Below are 22462 nucleotides of genomic sequence, written 5' to 3'. Positions count from 1 at the left end.
TTCTGGTTCAACAGCTTGAAGAGGTGTGGATGTAGATGCTCCAGTTAGATCTGTTAAACTAATTTCAGAATGGGCAAAACTGTATCCTGCTGAAACCGTTATTTTCTTCTTCCTACGTGGCTTCCTGTCTTTTATCTTCTAAATACTTAATGAAAGTGTTTTCGATATCCGACGAACTTGATTTATTTGTGTCACTAGCAGTTGTCATATTAGATTGCTTTTGAAGTTGTTGTTAACCGCTCCAAGAGCGGTGTTACATCGCAAGGGACTATACCGCATTTCCTAAATCCCGACTTTAATATCTCAGCGCTATTCTTTTGAATTTTTTCCATTAATGATCGTAAAGGCATTGGAAAATGCTGTTTCTCAAGTACATTTGATCTACTCCCTACATGAGTTTCCTTATATTGAGATAAAATGTCTCTCCAGGCTCTTTTCATGGGGGCAAATAATGCGACATCTAGCGGTTGTGTAACGTGGGTGCTGTTCGGAGGCAAACATACAAAATCAACGTCGTGTCTTCGACATAAATCGAGGCCTTCATCATTAACATGAGAAGACAAATTGTCTCCTAAAACGACCTTCTTTCCCTGAATTTTTTTAAGCCTGGGCAATAGGAGAGTGCTGAACCAATTTGCAAATGTCTGTGATTCGAACCAACTAGATGCAGTATTTGCCTAACGCGTACCAGGGGGACTATTCTCAGTCCAGGTATCCCACAAATGCTTGGATTTGTACACCACATAAGAAGGTAGAAGCTCACCAGCTGCATTTCCACAAATCATAAGAGAAATGCTACTCTTTGAGGAATTACAAATTCGTTCGGGATACTTAACACCACGTTTAGTTAATATCTTCTTTTGACCGGGGTCATCGGTTAAGTTTGTCTCGTCATAATTAAAAATAGCATGCGGCTCTACACCAGTTAATGTTTGTTTTAGATTTTCTATGTATTCATTTCATTCATTCATTGGTTTGCATTGAGTGCTGCTCTACTTCTTTTTATGTTCAAGGCTATCCTTGCAGTAAGGTCCTTATGACGAGTTAAAAATTATTTGACCCAATCGATACCTAGAGTATTATCCCTAAAACGAGTTATTTTTTTTCCTTTGCGATTTAAATAGCTCTTGATTATTTGTCGCAATTCCATTCCAGTAACAGGAAAACCAGAATCACTAAGGCTATGAATGCATTGTATGAAACATCTTTCCTCTTCATAAGAGAATATTGATATGTATCCAGGTTTTCTAGCGTGTGTTCCTTTTAATTTGTAAAAAATAGTTCTCCTTGGAATGTTAAAGGATTCAGCGGCAACTCTTGTGCTCATGCCATCTTGTATTGCTGACAAACATGCCTTCAAATCTTCTTCTGAGTAGTCTGCATATCTGCGAGATCCCAGTTTCCTTTTATAACGCCTGGGCATTTTCTGAAAACCATTTACCTATTTAACTTTTACTCTTGCGAATGAAAATAGTTTGGACGTGACAAGTAGGGGATACTTTGGACCAGTTGAGCAGTGCAAAGTATACCCAATTCCACGTGATAAGTGCACATGTAAACAATACTTTTTTTTATTGCTATCCTTGTTTAAACCCGTTATTTTAACAACTACAAATCGCAATCGGTTATAGTATAAGCCTTTAGACGTGTACTCACCAATTTTTGTACTCTGGGACTTTTGTACTCTACACAGTATGATTTTGCAAAGCCAGAAAATCATAGAATTTCTAAGTTAATATTCGGACGGTTGCTGATAAACAACTGGCGACCAGGAGGATATTCGCGCGCGTGTTGGTGACGTATTGCGATGTTGCCTATGTGTTCTAGAGGTAGTAGAAATATCTGAACAAAATTATGAGGAGGATTACAGAAAATATAATTTTACATGTTCGGTGCAAAGTTTCCCTGCTCAGTGCAAAGTAACCCCGTTTTACGGTACTGAATTCAGCAACTCAAATAGGAAAAAATTATCTGAAATCTGAGACCTTTCTTTTTTTAATTTTTTAGGAATTTAGGAATAAAACATACAACCGACAAATGACACATAATTAAAATGATTACTAAGAACATATCTAAGCCTCTATACCCACAATATACAAAAGACCTTTCCAAGAATCTTATGATCAAAGATATCCGCAGCTCGTTATTTTGGCCTTTAAGTTAAAAAATCAAATAATTGCTTACCAACAGATGTGACTTTATTAACACTCTCCCACACTTCTGTAGATAAATCTCGTTTCCTTCTTATGTAACCTCTATCCTCTCTTTCTACTAGTTCACTTTCAGTCTCTATGTCCCACAGAGTAGTCGAGTGATTTTGTAGCGCGTCCCTTTTCTGCTCATCTAAAATCATTTTTATATCTGAATCGTCCATTTCTCCTACCACATGCGAATTAACATCTCTCTGCTCAAGTTTGGTTTTCCTCAGTCTGTTTTCTTCATTTTTAAAGTAAGTTTCTTTTAAAATATCCGTTGGTAAACTTTCTTCGTCTCGCAACAGCCGGTTTTTCGCTAATCGGATATTGTGATATCCGTAAATCTTATCAGAGAGATTTTTCTTTTGAGATTTCGGATTTGGTGCGGGATCTTTTAAATTTAAAGTTCCCTTTTCTTTACTTCTGGGATCGCGATTTCCAGGATTGATTTTCGGAGCCACCTCATCGTAAAGCATTTGTTTTTGGTTGTAAGGGATGTTGTCGTCGCCTAAATTGTAATTCGAAAACTCCGGATCAATGTAATCTTGGCCGCCCATCCAGCTTTTGTAATCTGAGGGTGATTGCTCCGACATACGAACCTCCTAGAACAACATTAATAAATACATACATACAAAGATACTTTTACTTAAAAGGCAAATTTGTCACGGTAGAAAGTCATGGTTTTTCGATAGGGAGATCAGAGAAGTTGATTTGATAGTTAAGTACATATTAGTTATAAGATTTCTGTAACCTCTAATAATAATTTGTTCATTTATCTGAACAAATTACGGAAGTTACTGCAGACCCTCGGCTATTAATACTTAAATTCAATTTTCGCTTCTTGATTTTATTATAACAGACATTCAGATTTTTTTTAAGTTTTGCACATTTTAAACAATTATTCCAAGTATTTCGAGTCTTTTTATGTCTTAATATTTGTTCTGATCATATAACATCTAGTATACTGATCATCACACTAGCATATGTACATTTAGAGGGTACAATGCGCTCTTAAGAATTTGTGCCTTGTAGTAAGTGCAATGAAACGATTGCAATATGGAGTGATTAGGGGAGACCGGGGCACGTTGGACACTTTTTGATAAAAACTATTACAAGAAGAACAAAATTTGACTTGGAGCTTTCATTTTCAAGTACCAATAAAACTACATATTTGGACAATAAAGTTTTCGTAAAAACAAAACTGTTGAAAAAAGTGCCCCATACCGGGGCACTTTGAACACATCAAAGGGGTACCATGAACATGACACTAAATATGTAAGGCTTAACTTAAAAACACCTATAAATGTAACATTATATGCTTTATCCGATATTATAAGACTGCAAAACAATATTAAATCAATGTAAGCTATTTGCCCTTGCAGTTCCACCAATCTGAGCTGGAGAAGGAAGATGCAAAACAATATTATCAAAATCTATAGTAGACTGATCTTCTATAATAGGAAAAATAAAATTGTTACCATGCTTGAGTAAAAAATTACAGTTAACTCACATTGACCCGAATGAATCTCTGTAACTTATAATACATTAACGTTTTTTTTGTAACAAATTTAACCAACACAAAACTATTTGCTGAAATATCGGCAATGTCTAAAATAACTGGATCTGGTTCTGGTTCTAGGTACGAAGCATCCTCGTCACTATCTGCCAGAATAACATTTGTATCGCTGTCACTGTCACTAATTTCATTTAAGTCCTTTTTCTTGGTTTTACAATATTTTCCCGCTAGTTCTTTAGAGGTATCTTTTTTTACTGCTTTTACTTTAGGTTTCTGCTTAATTTTTTTCGAAGTCTCCTCTTCGTCTAATCTATTTATTTCTGGCGAATCCGTCAAAATTGTTGTTGTTTTCCGTTTACGCTTATTAAATGCCTTTAAGGGCTCCTTTTTTGCTTTCGGGTATGGGCGAATCATGTCGGGGGTTACGATCTGTTTTTCCGGAGTAGAGTTTCCATAAAAACTTGAGGTATGAATTAGGGTGTCTAAATTGAGTGTTGTGTCATTGTTAGAGGCGCTGATATGACCACAATTCATCAGAGAGTGACTAAGCTCAGTGATTCTTGAAGTCGATGGTAATTGCAAGCTTTCATCATCTTCACCTGTAACGTGCTGATCCATTGGAAGATCGGTTACTTCGGCTGAGAAAAAATCACTATCTTGAAATATATTTTTGTCAAACGGGAATATTCCTGTAGCGCGGAACCCGGATATTTCTCATGCTAAATGCGAGGCCTTTCCTAACAGTTCCGCTATGTCATATGGAGTTATCCTTTTCCCGGGATTTTCCATTAACCAAGATCTAGAGCAATGAAAAAAATATACCTAAATTAATAAAAAATATAAATAATAATATAAATTAATTTTAAAATTCTATAGCTGTTAAGTTAGGTATATAATCGTAACACCTTATCCAATAATTGCTTTACTAGAAATGACTTACCATAATATTTGCTAGCTAAATCATTGCAACATGCAACAAAAGTTTTTAACACCTACCTGCAAGCATCATTGTAGTAATGTTTGAACGGCCCATAAACAGTCTTATCAAGTGGCTGCAAACGGTGGCTAGTATGTGGAGGTAATGTTAATAGTTCAACGCCATTACTTTTCGCTAATTTTACTGCCCGGATGCTAATGTGAGCTTCATGATTGTCCATAATAAGTAATACTGGAGAAGCTATTGAGGCTTTTGAATATATGTTAACGTAATAAAATGTTCGAGCCACTTTATAAAAATATCTATATTTATCCATCTGGATTGACAAATCCAACAGTTGGTGCCCCTTTGATCATGTGCTGCTTGAAATGTACAAATGGAAATATCATAAATGGGGGTATTGAATTGCCATATGCATTACAACAAACTGTAATAGTTTTGCCGCTTTCAGCCGAAGTAACTTGACCAACCTGTTTACATCCCTTTTAAGCTAGAACTTTTACAGCATTTTGTGCAGTCGTTAACCTAGTTTCATCCTTGTTATATATACTGAGAGGTCCAAGGTTATATTTCTGATAAATCTGTTTAAGGTTACTAAAAAACTTAGCAACTATAGGTTTATTGAAGCCCATTGACCTTGCAAGAGAAGTGGCCTCAGGAGTTCTTATAGCGATATCTAGATTTCGCTTTAAAAAAAGATGTCAACCAGTCTTCTCCGGCTGACTTATTTTTATCCCAACTTTGAGGAATTTTTTCTTGTTTAGTTTTGCAAATTCAAATGCAAGTTGACATGTTGTCTTTGGAACATGTCAACTTGCATTTGAAGCATGCAATGGTGAAGCTGGACACATTTTATTAAATAATCTGCTTATAAAGCCTCTTCTCTTTTATCAAACACTTGCCACATAGCATAATTTGGAATCATAGGCGGTAAATTAGCAAGGGTTGCATTGTCTCAATTAATATCTATGTCCTTACATGGATGTATGTACCTTTTTGGTGTAATTCTAGGAATGCCATATGTAATTGATGCTCGTTTTATGGATAAACCTCCAATTTGTGTACTTTTAACAGCTTCAAGCATTAAATTTGGGTCCGTTTTTCCAATCTCGGTCTTTCTTTTTTTTATTGCGAACCATTTTACAGCTCTTAAACAAAACAAGCATGTATTACTATGGTTTATAAACAAACAATTTGATATGGGGTTCATTGGTCACTCCTTTTAAAAAACTTGGACGCACATGAACCGAATACATCGAATTATGGCAAGACGTCCATTCGAGTCGCTATTAATCAAGCCACCGCGCTCCGTAAGTTCGTTGGACGTCTAACCTATAGATGGCGTCACTAGAGTAAAGTAAATAAAATAGTTATAAGGAAGTGACCACTGTTCCCCGGTATCCAACGAGCCCCGGTCTCCCCTATTATAAAATTTGTTTTATAGAAACCAAAGAATTTCAATAAGTGCAGTTCCAAATTATCCATATATTAAAGGTAATTTTTGTTCCAATTTTCTAATTTTAAGTTATTTTTGATTTTATTCATGACGTTTGCAGGCATTTTTTATGTCTTTCAGAAACAAATATCATGTTGTACCTTATTCTAGGCATTTTATGACTATTTTTCTTTTTCTTTAAAAATCTTTAATTGTTGTTCATGTTTTACAAGGTTTTAGAGTATTTTTCTATATTTTCCAAGCACCTCTTCATTCGAAAAACATGATGCAGTAATAAATGTAGCCTCTTGTAAATTAACTTCTCGTTTATAAAAAAAAACTATTAAATATATTTTAAATAATATATTTAAAGGTATATTTTTGTTTTGATATTTAAGATTTAATTTTTCTTTTTTTTTCTTAAAGAAAACAAATTTTTTGGAATTTAGTGATGAGGTTGAGGAGGGTAGGAGGTTGGATGTAGTGTTGCGGATGACATGGGGCGGGCTGGCGAAGTTTTTGGTGATAGTGGTGGGCTTAATATTATACATTTTAATATCAGAAGCTTACAAAAGAATTTTGATGAATTGATAATTTATTTGAATGAATTGGATATCACAAAAATCGATATTGTAGTGTTGTCAGAAACATTTACAATTAGCAATGTTGACACATTCAGGCTTGCTAATTTTGATGTTTTTTTATAATTCTTTCTTTAATAAAAATGACGGTATTGTAATGTATATAAAAAATAATTTGCATGCAATATCTCAATTAGAGAACTAACTGAAACTAATCTCTTGCATTGTACTATGAAAATAAACGATATTTCTTTGGGTATTACCGGTGTATACAGACCACCTTCTACAAATTTAAACTTATTTTTAAACGATCTGGAAACACAAGGATTTATAGGAAAGCAAAATATGTGCAATATATTTATTGGGGATATTAACATTAATATTTTGGAGGAAACTGATATGAATGTAACTAATTATTTAAGTGTTATGTCGCAAAATGGATATATGTCGTGCATAAATCAAGCAACAAGAGAAACCCACAATTCTAAAACAGCACTCGATCATATATTTTTAAAAATAGATCAGTTTGATTTAAGAAAAAACTCTATCTTACCATTAATTTTTAAAACTAATCTAACTGACCATTATCCTATTGGACTATCTATTGAAAATGTAACAAAAAATATTGCCAAGTTTAATAGCATGCAACGGAAAGCAAATATAAATTACACAAATTTTGAAAATGATCTGGCTAAAGAAATATGGGAAGAAGTGTTTACAAACAACAATATAGAAGAGTCATATACTTGTTTTAAAAATAAAATTTTATATTCTCTAAGGAAACACACGTATATTATAACACTAAATAGCAAAACAAGAAAACGTAAGCCTTGGGTAACCCAGGGTATTATTAATTCTATAAAACAGAAAGATAGCATGAAAAAATCTTTAAACATAAACCATAATTTTGCCGATAAATTAAAATATAAAAAATTTAGGAATAATTTAACTAAGGTAATGAAATTGGCAAAAAATTATTATTATAAGCTAAAAATAGATGAATCCAAAAATTACTACAAAAAAACATGGAAATTTATTAATGAGATTACCAACCATCAAAAAAAAGCGCCTCAAAATAATTTTAAAATATAAGTAAATTATGACATAATAACAGATGAAGTAACAATTAGTAATACCTTTAATGAAATTTTTACAAATGTAGGTTCAAAAATTCAAAAAAATATCAATAAGAATTCATCGAGTTTTAAAGAAAAAATTAAAATTAATCCTAACTCCATGTTTCTTTTTCCAGTTAATACAAATGAACTTATAATGCACATTAAAACATAAAATAACTCAGCACCAGGGGAAGATAAAATTTCAACAAATTTAATTAAAAAAATACATGTTCATATTTTAAAACCTTTAGTTTACTTAATAAATTTGTCATTTTCAACGTTTAACTTACACTCTGATTGGAAAGGCTCTCTGGTATCTCCTATATATAAATCAGATAATCGTGATGAAACTACTAATTATAGACCCATTTCTCTCATAAATAACTTTGCTAAGATATTTGAAAAATGTTTAAAGGCTAGAATAATGAATTTCCTGGAAAAGAATAATCTTTTATATCAAAAGCAATATGGTTTACGAGATAAAAAAAATACGGAGAAAGCCGTATTTGATTTAGTTAATAATATTAACATTAATCTACAAAACAGAAAAAAAAGTTTAGCAGCTTTTATGGATCTTTCGAAAGCCTTCGATACTGTTTCACATGAAATTCTCTTTAACCGTCTAGAAAAAATTGGTATTCAAAACGGGCCTCTTAACTTATTAAAAAATTATTTATCAGATAGAAAACAATTTGTTAAGATTAATAACACAATGAGCTCTCCTGAATACATTAAAACCGGAGTTCTTGAAAAGAGAAATTGGCCTTAGTAAAATGTATGAGTGGCTCAACAATAGTCTTTTAAGTTTAAACTTTAATAAAACTTATTATATGAGTTTTTCCGCAACGTCAGTAGATCAACCACCGCCCACAGAAATTGTTATTCATAATAATGACTGCTTATCGCATAATCATGCATGTAATTGTATCAAAATAAAAAAAGTTGAAAAAATCAAATATCTGGGGGTTATACTGGATCAGTATCTTAAATGGTAGGAACATATTGCATTCGTTAATAAAAAAATTAGGAATATTTTCTATAAATTGTATCAGGTATGTGAAATCCTAAATGTAAAAATGTTAAAAACCTTATATAACGCACTAATAGAATCCAATTTAAGGTACTCTATTATTATATGGGGTTGCGCGTATAACAATACTATAAAGAAGTTGTTAATCACTCAGAATTCTGCACTAAAAATAATATTTAAAAGACCATACAGATTTTCAACTGGTGAACTATATAATAATCTAAATTTACTAAGTGTCAGAAATATTTATATCCATTCCACTTTAAACTATGTCCATACTACATTATCACCAATTAATAGTGATTCTATCAACTATCTCACAAGAGCAACAAAAGAGATAAATATGTTTATACCATTTAAACGTACAAATGTGACCCAAAGATTTGTAACCTATTATGGACCAGTTCTTTTTAACACACTGCCTGCTGAATTGAAAAAATAATATAATTATCCAAAAATTTTTAAAGCCAAAACCAAACAATTTTTATTAAAAAATCAAACGTTTTTTGAAACGTTGTTCTGAGTGTGTGGATATTGGGTTATTTTAGTGCATATTAGTCGTAATTTTTACTACCTTTTTGTTCTCTCGCCTGTTTTCCGCGAGATTCCTGCGATTTTGAGAAAATGATATATGTCCATAAGTCCAGGTCATGTTTATTTGCGTTCTTTATTGTATAATTTTCTGTTCACTTTAACCATAAGCTTTTTACTTATTGTCACAAAACGTATTTGAAGATGATCTTTATGAGAAAAAAATAGTACCTTGACGAAGCGTTGTTTTATTTATACTGTAGAAAACTATTTGTTTAAACCCCCTCCCACCACCTGATCAAATGGCTTTAATTATCTTTTTCAGAGATATTCTTTAATTTTTCTATTAAAAATGATAGACAAAAAAGTTAGCATGGAACGTTAAATGATAGGTTCGGAGACGCCAATAACCAAAATCAGGTGTCGGCATGTATAACCTTTTTTTTTTCTACTTACTCACTCACGAAGTATTCTAATTAGAAAAAAAGAAAAAATTATTTCAAATATCTGAAAGACACGAGACATGATAAGACTTTTTCTTACTTCACGCAAATGACGTATTTATTGTCGTTCATAGAATTTTCAACAAACAAAAGAAAATTTCCTATTTTCCAGATGTTTGAAGTATTTGCCTTTTCTTTCAGACATTTGAAGTAATGTTTTGCTTTTTACCAAGCATTAAAATTACTACTTTAAATGATAAATTTTTCTGCCGTATTATTACTGGAGGTACTACTTTTTGCAAAGACCAAAATATGATCCATATGAAAGTTGTTCATCAAACCTTGTTTATTTTTCGGGACATTCCTTAAAACATTACTAAATTTTTAATTTTTTCGATCAAATATAACAACCAACTTTTTAAAATTATTCTTCATATAGCCCCGTGATAGACTCTACTTTATATTTTAAATTTAAAGAGCCTTATTAGCATTTCTAATTGTAATTTCTTCTTTCCATTCCTTATTATTAGTGTAATACTAGAAAAACTTTTCAACACATTTAAAACTTTTTTTCAGACTAATACTAGTATGACCATAACTTAAACCAAACAATGTTCTTACCTCTGGAATTGGCGCTCGGTCGACGCCCATACCATTACTAGAAGCTTCGGGAACATCAAATTCCTTCAGAATTCCATTAGGTTTGTCTTTATGCCTAAAACTAGATTTCCCGTATTTCCTACTGATGTGACCATGAGGCGCATTGTAATTTTCATAAACTTCTGATTCGCCTTCCAGTTCTTTATAATTCAGGTTTGGATTGGGATGTGTCTGTAAATATTCCTTTAGGATTTTGGTAACGGATTTTATGTTCGAGTGTTCGAAGTCTGATTTGAACGCTAAAAATATATTTCATTGTATTGTTATGCCTAATAATATACAGGCTGTTTCAGAACTACGGGATCAAACTACTGGGAGTTGTTCAGTGCAACAGAAGAATCCATTTGAGTATAGGAACCCATGTCTGGAAATGCGTCACTACGCCACTACGGCCCTAAGACGCGTTAAAATTTATAAAAAACATTAATTACCTAAATAGGATCTGCTGCATTTATTTTTACCTTTTGTACATGATACCATAACAACAATTGTTTAAAATCAACGCTTATCAATGTCAATTCTCAATGTCATGTTTAAAAATTTTATAGCTTACAATTTTTAAACATTTATTGCTAATGGAAAACTTTACCAATCAAGAATTGGCAGATATGCATTTGGCATACGGAGCAACAAACTGCAATGCACGAGCAGCATCGCGGTTGTATCATGAACGTTATCCCGAACGACAGCATCCTGGATACAAAAAGTTTATTGCGGTTCATCGGCGGCTCGCTGAGACAGGCATGTTTAAGACCAAGATGCATGATACTGGTGTTGCTCGAACCGTAAAAACGGTCGAATTTGAAGAAGAGGTGCTTCAGCGAGTTGCCGATGAACCATCAAATAGCACACGTGACGTCGCTAAGAATATGAATACGAGTAACGCTTCTGTCTGGCGGGTACTACACGAGCAACAACTCCATCCTTACCACTTCCAGAAAGTGCAAGGTATGACTGCAGCCGATTATCATCCTAGAGTTCAATTTTGTCGATGGTTTCTGGATCACATCATTGCACAACCAAATTTTTTTCGATATGTTTTGTGGACCGATGAAGCCTCTTTCACAAGAGACGGTATTTTTAATAGTAGGAATAACCATGTTTGGGACGAAGAAAATCCTTATGCAATTTTTCCAAGAAAACATCAGAATCGTTGGTCTGTCAACGTATGGGCAGGCATTGTTGATGATTATTTAATTGGGCCATACCTTCTAGCGGAACGGTTAATAGGACCTATTTATCTGCGTTTCTTGGAAGAAGTTCTCCCAGAACTGCTTGAAAATGTTCCACTAAACGTTAGACAGCAAATGTGGTTTCAGCATGATGGAGCGCCGGCTCACTTTGCTGTACAAGTACGCGAGTATTTGGCTCAGCGGTTTGGTCACCGTTGGATTGCCAGAGGTGGAGCAGTTTCTTGGCCTCCTAGGTCACCCGATTTAACGTCGCTCGATTTTTTCTTGTGGGGACATGTAAAGTCTTTAGTCTACGAAACTCCAGTAGAATCAGAGCTAGACTTAATTGGACAAATAACAGCAGCATTTGAAATCATTCAAAACGAGGATCAAATTTTTAGTGTAGTCCGCCGAAATCATGTGCGGCAGATCATAAATGCATCAGATCCTATTTAGGTAATTAATATTTTTTCTAAATTTAAACGCGTCTTAGGGCCGTAGTGGCGTAGTGACACATTTCCGGACATGGGTTCCTATACTCAAATGGAGTCTACTGTTACACTAACAACCCCTAAAAGTTTGATCCCATAATTCGGAAACACCCTGTACAACGACAAACACCCACATTATGTATTTTTATGAACACACATTACTTAAAGAAAGATTCCAAAGTAAATTTATTCACTCAGCAATAATTAATATACCAATATAAAATCACACGTTTGTCTAATTTAACTAGATTCGAAATGTCAACTCTTGTCTGGATAAAGATTCCTTTGTTTCGATGTTTTTTAAAAGTGCGGACAGAACTGTAGCCTTTAAGAGTATTCGGTAACAGTTTGTAAATGTAAGGTCCTAAAAACCAACCCGATCTTTGACTATATGTTGTTGCAACCTTTAAACTCCTTGTTTTAATAGTATTTATCCTAAATGTATTTTTGTTTAAATTATTATTATGTATATTATTGTCTTTGATGGTTTTTTTCTTAAAAAGATCAACTCTTACTAACTTAACAACGTTTTGCCAATTTGTACATGAAGCTATTAATAATAAGTCACAAGTTGATGTAATATACACGGATATGGAAAAAGCCGTTGACAAAGTAAGACATTGTGTAATTCTAGAATCTCTAAAAAATCTAGATGTTCCGCCACATCTCATACTACTGATTCAATCATATTTGAGGTTTCAATATGTAGAGGTTAGAGGGTGTAGATCTGTTGTATACAGAGAAGTACTTTGGGAGTTCCACAGGGATCTAATCTTGGCCATCTTCTCTTCTTGGCTGCCATAAATGGGATAGTTTCTAATCTTAGGCACGCCAAGGGTGTAGTTTTTGCAGATGATTTCAAATGTTATTATTTGATTAATTTGACTGAAGACCCTTCAGAATGATTTTTTTAACGTAGCGACCTGGTGTGAGGCAAATTCTTTTAATTTAAATCTATGCAAATGTACCTGTATGCCTTTCTCTCTGAATAAGAACCTATTTCAATATGACTACACTTATAACAACAACAAAATAAAGAGGGTTGAGGAACAAAGGAATTTGGGTGTGACTTTTGATAAAAATCTATCCTTTGACAGTCACACTCTCGCTAAAATTGAGAGTGCTCAAAGGATTGCAGGTTTTGTGACAAGAAATAGAAAAAACTTTGACATTGAATTGTCTCTGCATCTTTTTGACAGTTTGGTGTTGCCAATATTGAAATATGCATCAGTCATCTGGTCTCCTCAGCACGACATTTGGATTTCTGTGATCGAAAGAGTGCAAAAGAAAATTCTTGAAGTGTCTTTATTTCAGAAAATATGGTGTTTACCCACAACGTGGATGCAATCATAACTATTTGTTAGGTGTTTTTCATAGACCATCAGTTGAAAAGAGAAGGGAAAAAGTACTTCTCTGCACTATGTTTAAGTTGCTCAAGGGGTATGTAAACTGTGCTGATATTCTCTGCCAATTTCCTTTGGGATAACTGTCAGGTATACAACGAACCAGAAATTGTGTAGCACCAACTAAATATTTTGTAAAACTACCTATAGACTATAGACCTAAGTTTATATTTTTAATGTATTATTGTATATAGCTCGTTCGTATATGTTTCCTATTATTTAGACAGATGTCTGTAATTGGCATTAGATGTTGATATCTTTATGAATAAATCAATAAATAAATGTATATAATTGTTGAATATCAATAACCTGAAAGTCATTATATTTCTAATCGCTCGACAAGCAGCATTCTTATCATATATTGTTTTTTCAAAATATTTTCTGAATTTTTTCTAGTCGTTTTAAATGTTGGTAGTATGTGCCTTCCCAGCAATTTATTCCTTATGGAATATGCGAACAAGCTAGAGCGTAATAGATACACATAAGATGAAGAACCTCTTTTTAGTTTTACATCTTAACTTTTTAACGAGTACTTTTATGTAAATACCCCAGCTTTAATATTTGTCAATTGAAATACATCGATACCTTATCTGATCAACCCTTTAATTGAAACAACTTGAGTTTAATATTATTGTATGTAGGTATATTTCCGCTGCTGTGACTAAAAGCTTTAAATTTGGTTTTGTAAAAATTTATTGTTAGCGATTGCATCAGACCAGTTTTACCTTTTTTGCAATTTTTCTAGCGTCTTTCCATGATCCACCTTCCAATCAGATCACAATAGTATCATCCGCAAAAGCAGACACTTCACCTCCATATTCTACTCCGATAACCCGTTATCTCTCGTATATAAAGAGTAAATACAACGCGCTCTGGGTATACATATACAAATTTATCCACGACGCAACGGGAGATCATTTTTCTGAGCACTGAGTAAACCTAACTGACCAGAATGCGTTGTGGGTAAATTAAGTTACGTTAAGTTATATTAAGTTTACTTAGAGGTTACTGAAGCTACCTATCACATAAAAAAATAGGTCAAACATAACTAAAAAAATATTTATTTTAACAAGGAGTGCTCTTATGGGATTAAGTATTAAATAATATATTTAATTTTACATATGCACATGACTTATTTCCGCATCCCTTAAAACAGTTACATTTAACAAATCCTTGTTTATAGCCAGCAGAAAAGATCGCTTCTTGCCGTACATTAATAGTGGAATAATTGGTTCCCAGAATGTATAAACCTTGATTAGGTTTTTCCACAACTAGGGCTAAAACATTTCTAGGAGTTAAGTGTTTCATAAGACAATCGTTTTGTGACTGGTCTTTTTATCAGCTTGTTGTTCAAGCCCCCTTTTGCAACCTTTTTTCGAGAGAAGGTCAACTAATTCCGAGGTATTAGTTGCTCTTTTATTACCACAAAGCAAGTACAATGGTAAATCTAAATCAGTTGCATACTACATTCGAATTGATTCATTGCATTCAATGCAACTATTACGTGGGAGATACACACAATCACAAACACAACAATTGGTCAAAATATGTTCATTTTCGATTTCCAGTCATCGTTTTGATCGAAATGCTTTACTCTCCACTAAAAGATCCACTTCAAAAATGGACTTGTACTTACAAATTAAGGACACCTGTTAATTTGTAAATTATATAAATTCGATCTGTTTTTTTCTCTAACATTAAGTTAAAATTCAGCTTTCATTTTAGAATATTCGCAAAAAAAACACAATAAATAACAAGGCATAAATGAAGTAGGCGGTGCACACACTTGCCGCAGACTGATACCTTTAAGCGCGTTCTGGGTAAAGGCTAATAGTCACAACGCGATGTGGGTAAAATAAATGATTTACAAAAAAAATAAAATAAAAAGCGAGCCAACGCTTCCTTTGCGATGTGAGCACAGCAATTTACCCACAACGCGTTCTAACCATTTAGGTTTACGCGACGTTCAAAAAAAGTCTCTTATCGCATCGTGGGTAATTTTTAATACTCACAACGCGTTGTAGTTACAAATTTCAGGCAGTGGCCGATTTCGGCGATTGCGGATAATATATATAAAGAGTGCGATCCTAGTACTATGCCTGGTGGAAAACCATATCTGACAGGTCTTGTAGTACTTCTACAGTTATTTATCTCTACGGATTGTTTACTATAAAAAAAGTTTTAAAAAGATTTAAAGCAGAACGCTTAATCCCATGGTTATTCAAAAGATTAATTAAGATTGAATGGTTGACCGTATCGGCACAACCGTATCTAGAAACAAACAAATAGTTCTACAATTTTTGCAATGGAAGATAGTCCGTACCGATAAGAAACTAAAAATAATCTGAGAAAAAACCTTATACAAGTCATAAACAACTTAAAAGTACATAAAATCATGAACTTCGCAAAAAAGTCGCAAGAAACCAGCGTGAGCGAGTTAAGCTTTCTACATACTGTCCATCGCTGTTAAAGCCCTTGTAAAGAAACTTACAAACATATTTGGTACTTCGGTACTATTGGCGGATTTGAGCAATAACCCTGGCAGTAAAGATTGAGAGGTTGAAGGTTACGCAAGTAAAAGGACGTTGTGTAAAATTTAAAGAATAATAGTAGAAGGTATTCGAAGCCTTGTTGGCAAATAAAGTGTCCGATTCAAATAGTTTACTTTTATGTTTGTATAACAAGACAAGCTTGCATTTGTTAAAGTTCCGAGGAGTCAAGTTATTAAGTACATATCTCAAAATATCGATCTTGTTAAAAAATGATTTTAGTTGCGTAACTCAGGTATATCTAGAGTCCGTTGATGACTCAGAAAACCGGAGCAATAGTACAAAATAAATTTTGGATATTATCCATGGAGAGGAATCTATAAAGAAAATTAAGCGAAGCTTAAAAATTGTAAGCGCAATATGTGTAGTACCTGCTTTAAGCCTTAGGAGTGCACTTAAGGTGGTCCGTGGTAAAAGCAAAAGGCTTATTGATTGGATTTTTTTTAGAATTTCGGTATATCTGAGGCCACTCGCCGGTAGCCAGGATGATGTATTTAAAACTATTGAAATAAATAAGGGATCTTTGAAGACGACGAAATGCTTTTACTATTGGTTAGAAGCGACATTATAGAATTTAAGGCCTATTGTCATTTTATCACAGCTTGCTCTGCCATACCTCGGAAAAGTGCAGAAAATAAAAAACTTAAGCCAGGATATGAATAGGTGGACACAACCTCAATTTTTTCGACACCATTGTATTTAATTGTCGTTGCAAGTCGATTTCGGAGTCACTCAAAATAACTAAGTCATCATCAGGGTGCAGCAAAAGTGATACAGACTGTATTCCATCGACCTTAATACCACGTGCACCTGCAGCTTTGAAAAATTCTTTAATGTTCAATAAAAAAAAGGGAGAAGAGTTCGGGACTGAGTGATTCGCCCTCAAGCACTTCTAGTGAGATTGCACAGTTCGTTGTCATTCCGTCCTAAGCTCTAACCCTGTGGCGTTAACTTTACAGTGTTACTATTTTGCCAAGAGTTTGCAGACGGTAGCTCAGAATTATTGGAGGCTTGGGATTGTTCGAAGGTTTACTTATGACTGGCTATTAAAGAACCTAAACTCGATTATAACTATTAAATAAGAGGGCGCCACTTAGTTTTTTTTTATAAATGAAAGAAAACTAAGAAAAAGACTTGGTATATAGGTTTCAATTAACAATTAAATGACCCTGGATAAAGTAGATTCAAAAAAGCAAAAAAAAAATATCTTAACAATACAACCAAATTATATTTACATCAAAGATATGTACACACCTTATGTTCTAATCTGATAAATGTTGATAATTTGCTATGAATTAAAATATGAATAATGTTGATATGATTAAAATAAGTTTGACAAAAGTAACATTTAAATTATGATTTCGCTACTAGGTAGATTTCAGCACTTGAAAAATAAATTACAATTATTAAAGTTTTTAGTATATATTTGTATTACGCAGGGGAAAGTTCATGAACCTTTTTACCTAAGGCATATCAGCCTTAACTGTGTTATATCTACTTAACTACCAAAAAGGGTACTGAAAAATACTGAACAAAACCAACAACAGAAACAACAAAACTAATATTATAGATAAGAAAAAAAATGACGTATTAAATTATGACATTGATTAAATATTTGTAACGTTAAATTTAAATAAAAGGTATATTAATAAAAATTTAAATAGGTGAGACAAATCTATGGTTAGTAATATTTAAATAAATGGAATAAATTGGCCTGTATATTCCTCCAAGAAATGAACGGCTAGCCTTCAAAACCGAGTCTGTGAATGTATGCCATTTGTAGCTCAGCTATCCGGACTGGGAATCTCTAATACTAGCTCTAACTCTGGCTCCAGCTCCACCGCTTTCAGCAATTTCCCGGGGAAATCAAAAGCCTGCAGCCATCAACAATTGAAGAAGAATAAAGAGGAAAACGGAAAAGCAAAACCCTTGCTAAGTTTCATTCTCTATCCATCAAAATCTTGGGCATCCTGCACCAGAATTATGAATTAAACGGTTCCCTAAAGGAACAACATTAAGGACTATAAATTACAAACCATATCGGCCACTTCCTGCTTCACAAACTTCGGAAATAAAAAACTGGCCTTTTACGTGCGCTCCTACCTGCAACACGGGAACAAGTCCTCGAAAAATGGACGCAGCACCGACTAAATCAGTAACAACCCCACCTCTCGCCTGAGCTGTCAATATCAGCCAATCAGAGAAATCATTAATTAAGACCAATCAGAAAAGTGACGGACCGTCAACAGAAAGCATGGATAATTAAACCAGGAGAGTGATGCGTTACAGTAGTAATGTGTCATTGACAGTGTGAATTCAAAGAAATATGAATAAAAGAAGTTGACTGAAATTATTAATGTAATTATTTAAATTAATGAAATATCAATGGAGCGTTAGTGAACATAAGGAGTAGAAAAATAAAACGCTACAACCCTCATAGAAGCCTTGCTATAAAGTCTTTGTAGTACTACAATAAATTTAGCACTCTCTCCCGATTTGTATAACAACACAATGTACAACTTTTTTTCGTGTGATACGGAATCGAAGGCGCATTTAGAATCTATAAAATTCACGGAGATTTCACGACGTTTAAGCCTTACCTGAAGATTTATAAGCGACATTAAAGCAAAATCTACATAATTTCAATTTTGAAATATATAGGCTTTGGTTAATGTAAAAATGTTAATAATCTTTGTTTCCCGGTGCAGTTGGTTAAGGCAATTGGTCTGATGTTATTGAGATTATTCGGGTCTTTTTTTTTGAGCATTTGAAAAGGGACCTTTTGTGTTTATAGTATTTTATTGAAAAGGGTAGTCAAGTAAAGTAATTTTTTGGTTATGTTTGCTCATAAATAATTTGATAATTGCCTGAAGTTTGATAAAGTTGCATTGCTATAGCAAGAATTGGATCGCATGGGCCATTAAAACTGAGATTAATTTTTAAGCTAAATTTTCATTTCTTTAGTAAGAGCCTTTTGTTGCTTAGTAACTTGTTTTTAATATCCTCGTGACTTTTAACTATGCCTTCTATCAATTTTAATTATTTTTAATTTTTCACGATTTTCATGTAAAATAAAATGAAATCCGCCGGGTTTATGGTATTATTTATAGCAAACCATACATACCCTCACTCGGTATTTCATCGGGAATTGGAATGTTAGCAAATTCTCGATAAGATAAGATAAGAATATTTAAATTAAACTATGTTGATTGCTTCTTTATTTATTTCCCAATAATTCTCTTAGAAAATTACTTTACGATGTTATAAATATGTACGTACGATTTAGTAAGTCCTAATTTTGGTATCTACACTTTTTCGCTACATTTTCTTGCGCTTCTTTTTATTATTTTCAACGATTTTTGTCGGAGTACTTAGTATGGTAGTTACTTTTTTAAAGGCGACCACGCACTTTTTTATTATTAAAACTAAAATGTAAGAGATCACGTACCTGAATTATAAATGGTTATTCCAGGAGGCTGATGATACTCATTTAAGCCGTTCAGTTTTAATATTGTAGATGTGTTGAACTGTTTCTTACATTCGTCATATACTTTTGGTTGGTCTTCTGTAAGAAAATACCTTTATTTATTTTTTAATTAAAAAAACCATTTAAGAGAATCGCAAACAAAATATTAATTTTTTTGATGATATTTTTAGAAACATTGATTTTTGCAATTGATTTAGATAACAAGCGAAAATTTTCAGTTTTGAATAGTCAAGGCACTTAGTTTGATAGATTAATTTTTTTAAGAGCTGACCATAATTCTAGAATTGTGTCAGCTTATCTAAATGGAAAAAAAGTAATGGACCCGTTAAGTGGCCAGCAAGATCACTTGACCTAATACCACTAGACTTTTTCCACTGGGGTTATATCATAACATGCGATATAAAATCAAGACTACATGGGGTAGGTAGGACTAACAACTAGGTCGGATATTTCTTTGCAAATAATACAAACGTAAAACAGTAGAGAGAAGGTACTCTCAAACACTTAGACCGTTGAATATACTTCTGACAGTGTCGAAGGATTTTAAAAGATTAATATACAGCAGCTGTTGGGTCGAATTGAATTTTATAACACAAAATTAATATTTTGGTTGACTATCAATATGCATTTATATCAGAAAGGTCAACTCAAATAGCAATGTATTATGTACAATTACGAAATTAGATCAAAGTTAGAAGGTATTTTTATCTTTCAAAGCCTTTCGACATCATCAAGCCTAAGATACTGTTAGGTAGACTTGATTAGACAATTAGAACTTAGGCAGAGAGTAAAGTTTATATCACTTTCCGTATATGACTGGATTAATATACAGGGTGATTTTCAACCTATACGCAAAAACTTGGAAAATGATAGCTGATGAGTAATAATGAAAAAAAAATGTAGTAAAATATTTTTAGTTTTGGAGATATCCACATTTTTTTAAATAAAAAACGTGTACTTTTTAACGTGTTTAATTTAAACTAATTTAAAGCAACTGTTCGACGTTGTTTCCATTATTTTCGATACAGACATGAGCTCGTCGAATCCATGAAGACGTACATGCACGGGCCAAACCAGGCTGTAGGCGAATTGCGTCACTGGCAGCGTTTATGCGATGTCATAACTCTTGCTCAGTATCAACTTCGTTTACATACACCATTGTTTTCATATGACCCCACAAATAAAAGTCTAATGGATTAAGGTCAGGCGAGCGAGGGGGCCACCCAACTGGACCATCACGGCCTATCCATTGTCCGGGACACACGATCTAAATGTTGTCGCACTGGTCGTGAAAATGTGGTGGAGCACCATCATGAAGAAACCACATGTTCTGCCTAACGTTGGGATTCACATTTTTAAGGAGCACTGGTAAATTGTTGCGCAAAAATTCTAAATACCGAGCACCAGTCAAACGATTTTCCATAATAAAAGGTCCGATGAGCATCCCGTTCAGAATTCCAGCCCATACATTTACAGAAAAACGTTGTTGAAAGTATGTTCTCCGTGTAATATGCGGATTTTCCAAAGCCCAGTAATGAGTGTTATGAAAGTTGAAAATTCCATTGCGCGTAAAATTTGCCTCATTCGTAACTAAAATGTTCATGGTAAAGTTTGGGCTTAACTGGTGGTGATGTAACAACCACTCACAAAAGTGTACTCGAAGCGGCAAATCTCTTGGAAGTAGGGCTTGTACCCTCTGCACATGAAACGGGTACAGCAACTCGTGCCTTAAAATTTGCCAACTTGTAGATTGCGATATTCCAAATCGCGCTGCAATTGTCCTAGTGCTAATTCCAGGTTGTTCTTCGATAACTTCTAAAATATCCTTCTCCAGATTTAGAATGTGCCTAAGTCTAATAGGTCCTCCATCTTGTCCAGGCCGCGGCCGCAAATTGCCAGTTTCTCTACCCCGGTGAATAACACGTAAGAAAGCCCCACGTCTCGGGTGATATCTTCGGGGAAATTTTTGGGCATACAGATCAGCTGCTGCCACTGCATTCTGATGCGTTTCTCCGTAAACCAAAACCATGTCGACAAGTTCTTCGTTTGTAAAAATGTGCGCCATTACATTTGACGCTTTTATTTTGTTCGTGTGAAAATAACGATCGAAAACGATCACAGCCACCAACAAACTAAGTACTGCTAAAGATTCCCAACAACAAATTCTAAACATTATGACTTGTTTACTATCAGTTATTAATAAACAAAATAAGTTCGTCCGATACACGTTCTGTTTAACTTTATTTCGGAAACCAAAAATATTTTACTACATTTTTTTCTCATTATTACTCATTATTGATCTTCATCTACCATTTCCCAAGTTTATGCGCATAGGTTGAAAATCACCCTGTATACATCTTTCATAAATAAATTCATTCTGAACATATACACTTAGATTTGCTTAATGTAATTTGTAATTTCTATCATTGACAGCACGTTTTAGGATTTTTTTTTGAATTTTCATTTTTTATTATTCTTCATATTATTCTCTCATTTGTAAATCATTCTACTAACCTGATTGTTTTTTATTAGAATTTGAATTGCTGCTTTGGTCCATGTGGGCACATTCGCTCGTCCAAAGTAGATAAATATCATGGCCTTCACCCTCCATACTTAGGGTTAAACCGTTCATTTGTGTTATAATGCCTCCATTTATAGGTGGGTAAATGGGTTTCCCAGTCAATCCGTCAATTATTAGGGTCTAAAAAAAGTCGAAAAATCAGTTTTCTTTCAGTATCAATATTCTCAAACTTCTAAGACACCATTTTTTGAATAACTCAAATAATGTTCAATTATAGGGCCAGGGATTTACATATGTACAAACTATGCGCCTGAAATTTTATAATTTTAAGTTAAAAAATCGAGGAATGTAGTTCAAAAAACGTTTTCAAAAAAAGATCAATAATCAGCCTCA

General features: G+C 33.6%; 1 protein-coding gene across 1 annotated transcript in view; it reads right to left on the bottom strand.

Moving 5' to 3' along the window:
* Positions 1-22462, bottom strand: part of LOC126738245 (uncharacterized) — a 45379-nt gene that overhangs the window by 8897 nt on the left and 14020 nt on the right. The window contains exons 9-12 of the mRNA XM_050443520.1: positions 22063-22249; positions 19510-19626; positions 10408-10685; positions 2185-2797 (exon numbers count right to left, since the gene is read on the bottom strand). Of these exons, the coding sequence (XP_050299477.1) occupies positions 2185-2797; positions 10408-10685; positions 19510-19626; positions 22063-22249 (1195 nt within the window). The remainder of the gene's footprint in view (positions 1-2184; positions 2798-10407; positions 10686-19509; positions 19627-22062; positions 22250-22462) is intronic.

This window comes from Anthonomus grandis, chromosome 1 (genome assembly GCF_022605725.1).
Source record: "Anthonomus grandis grandis chromosome 1, icAntGran1.3, whole genome shotgun sequence".
Lineage (NCBI taxonomy): Eukaryota > Metazoa > Arthropoda > Insecta > Coleoptera > Curculionidae > Anthonomus > Anthonomus grandis.
Note: the sequence above shows the minus strand (reverse complement) of the source record. Positions and strands in the feature narration are given on the sequence as shown.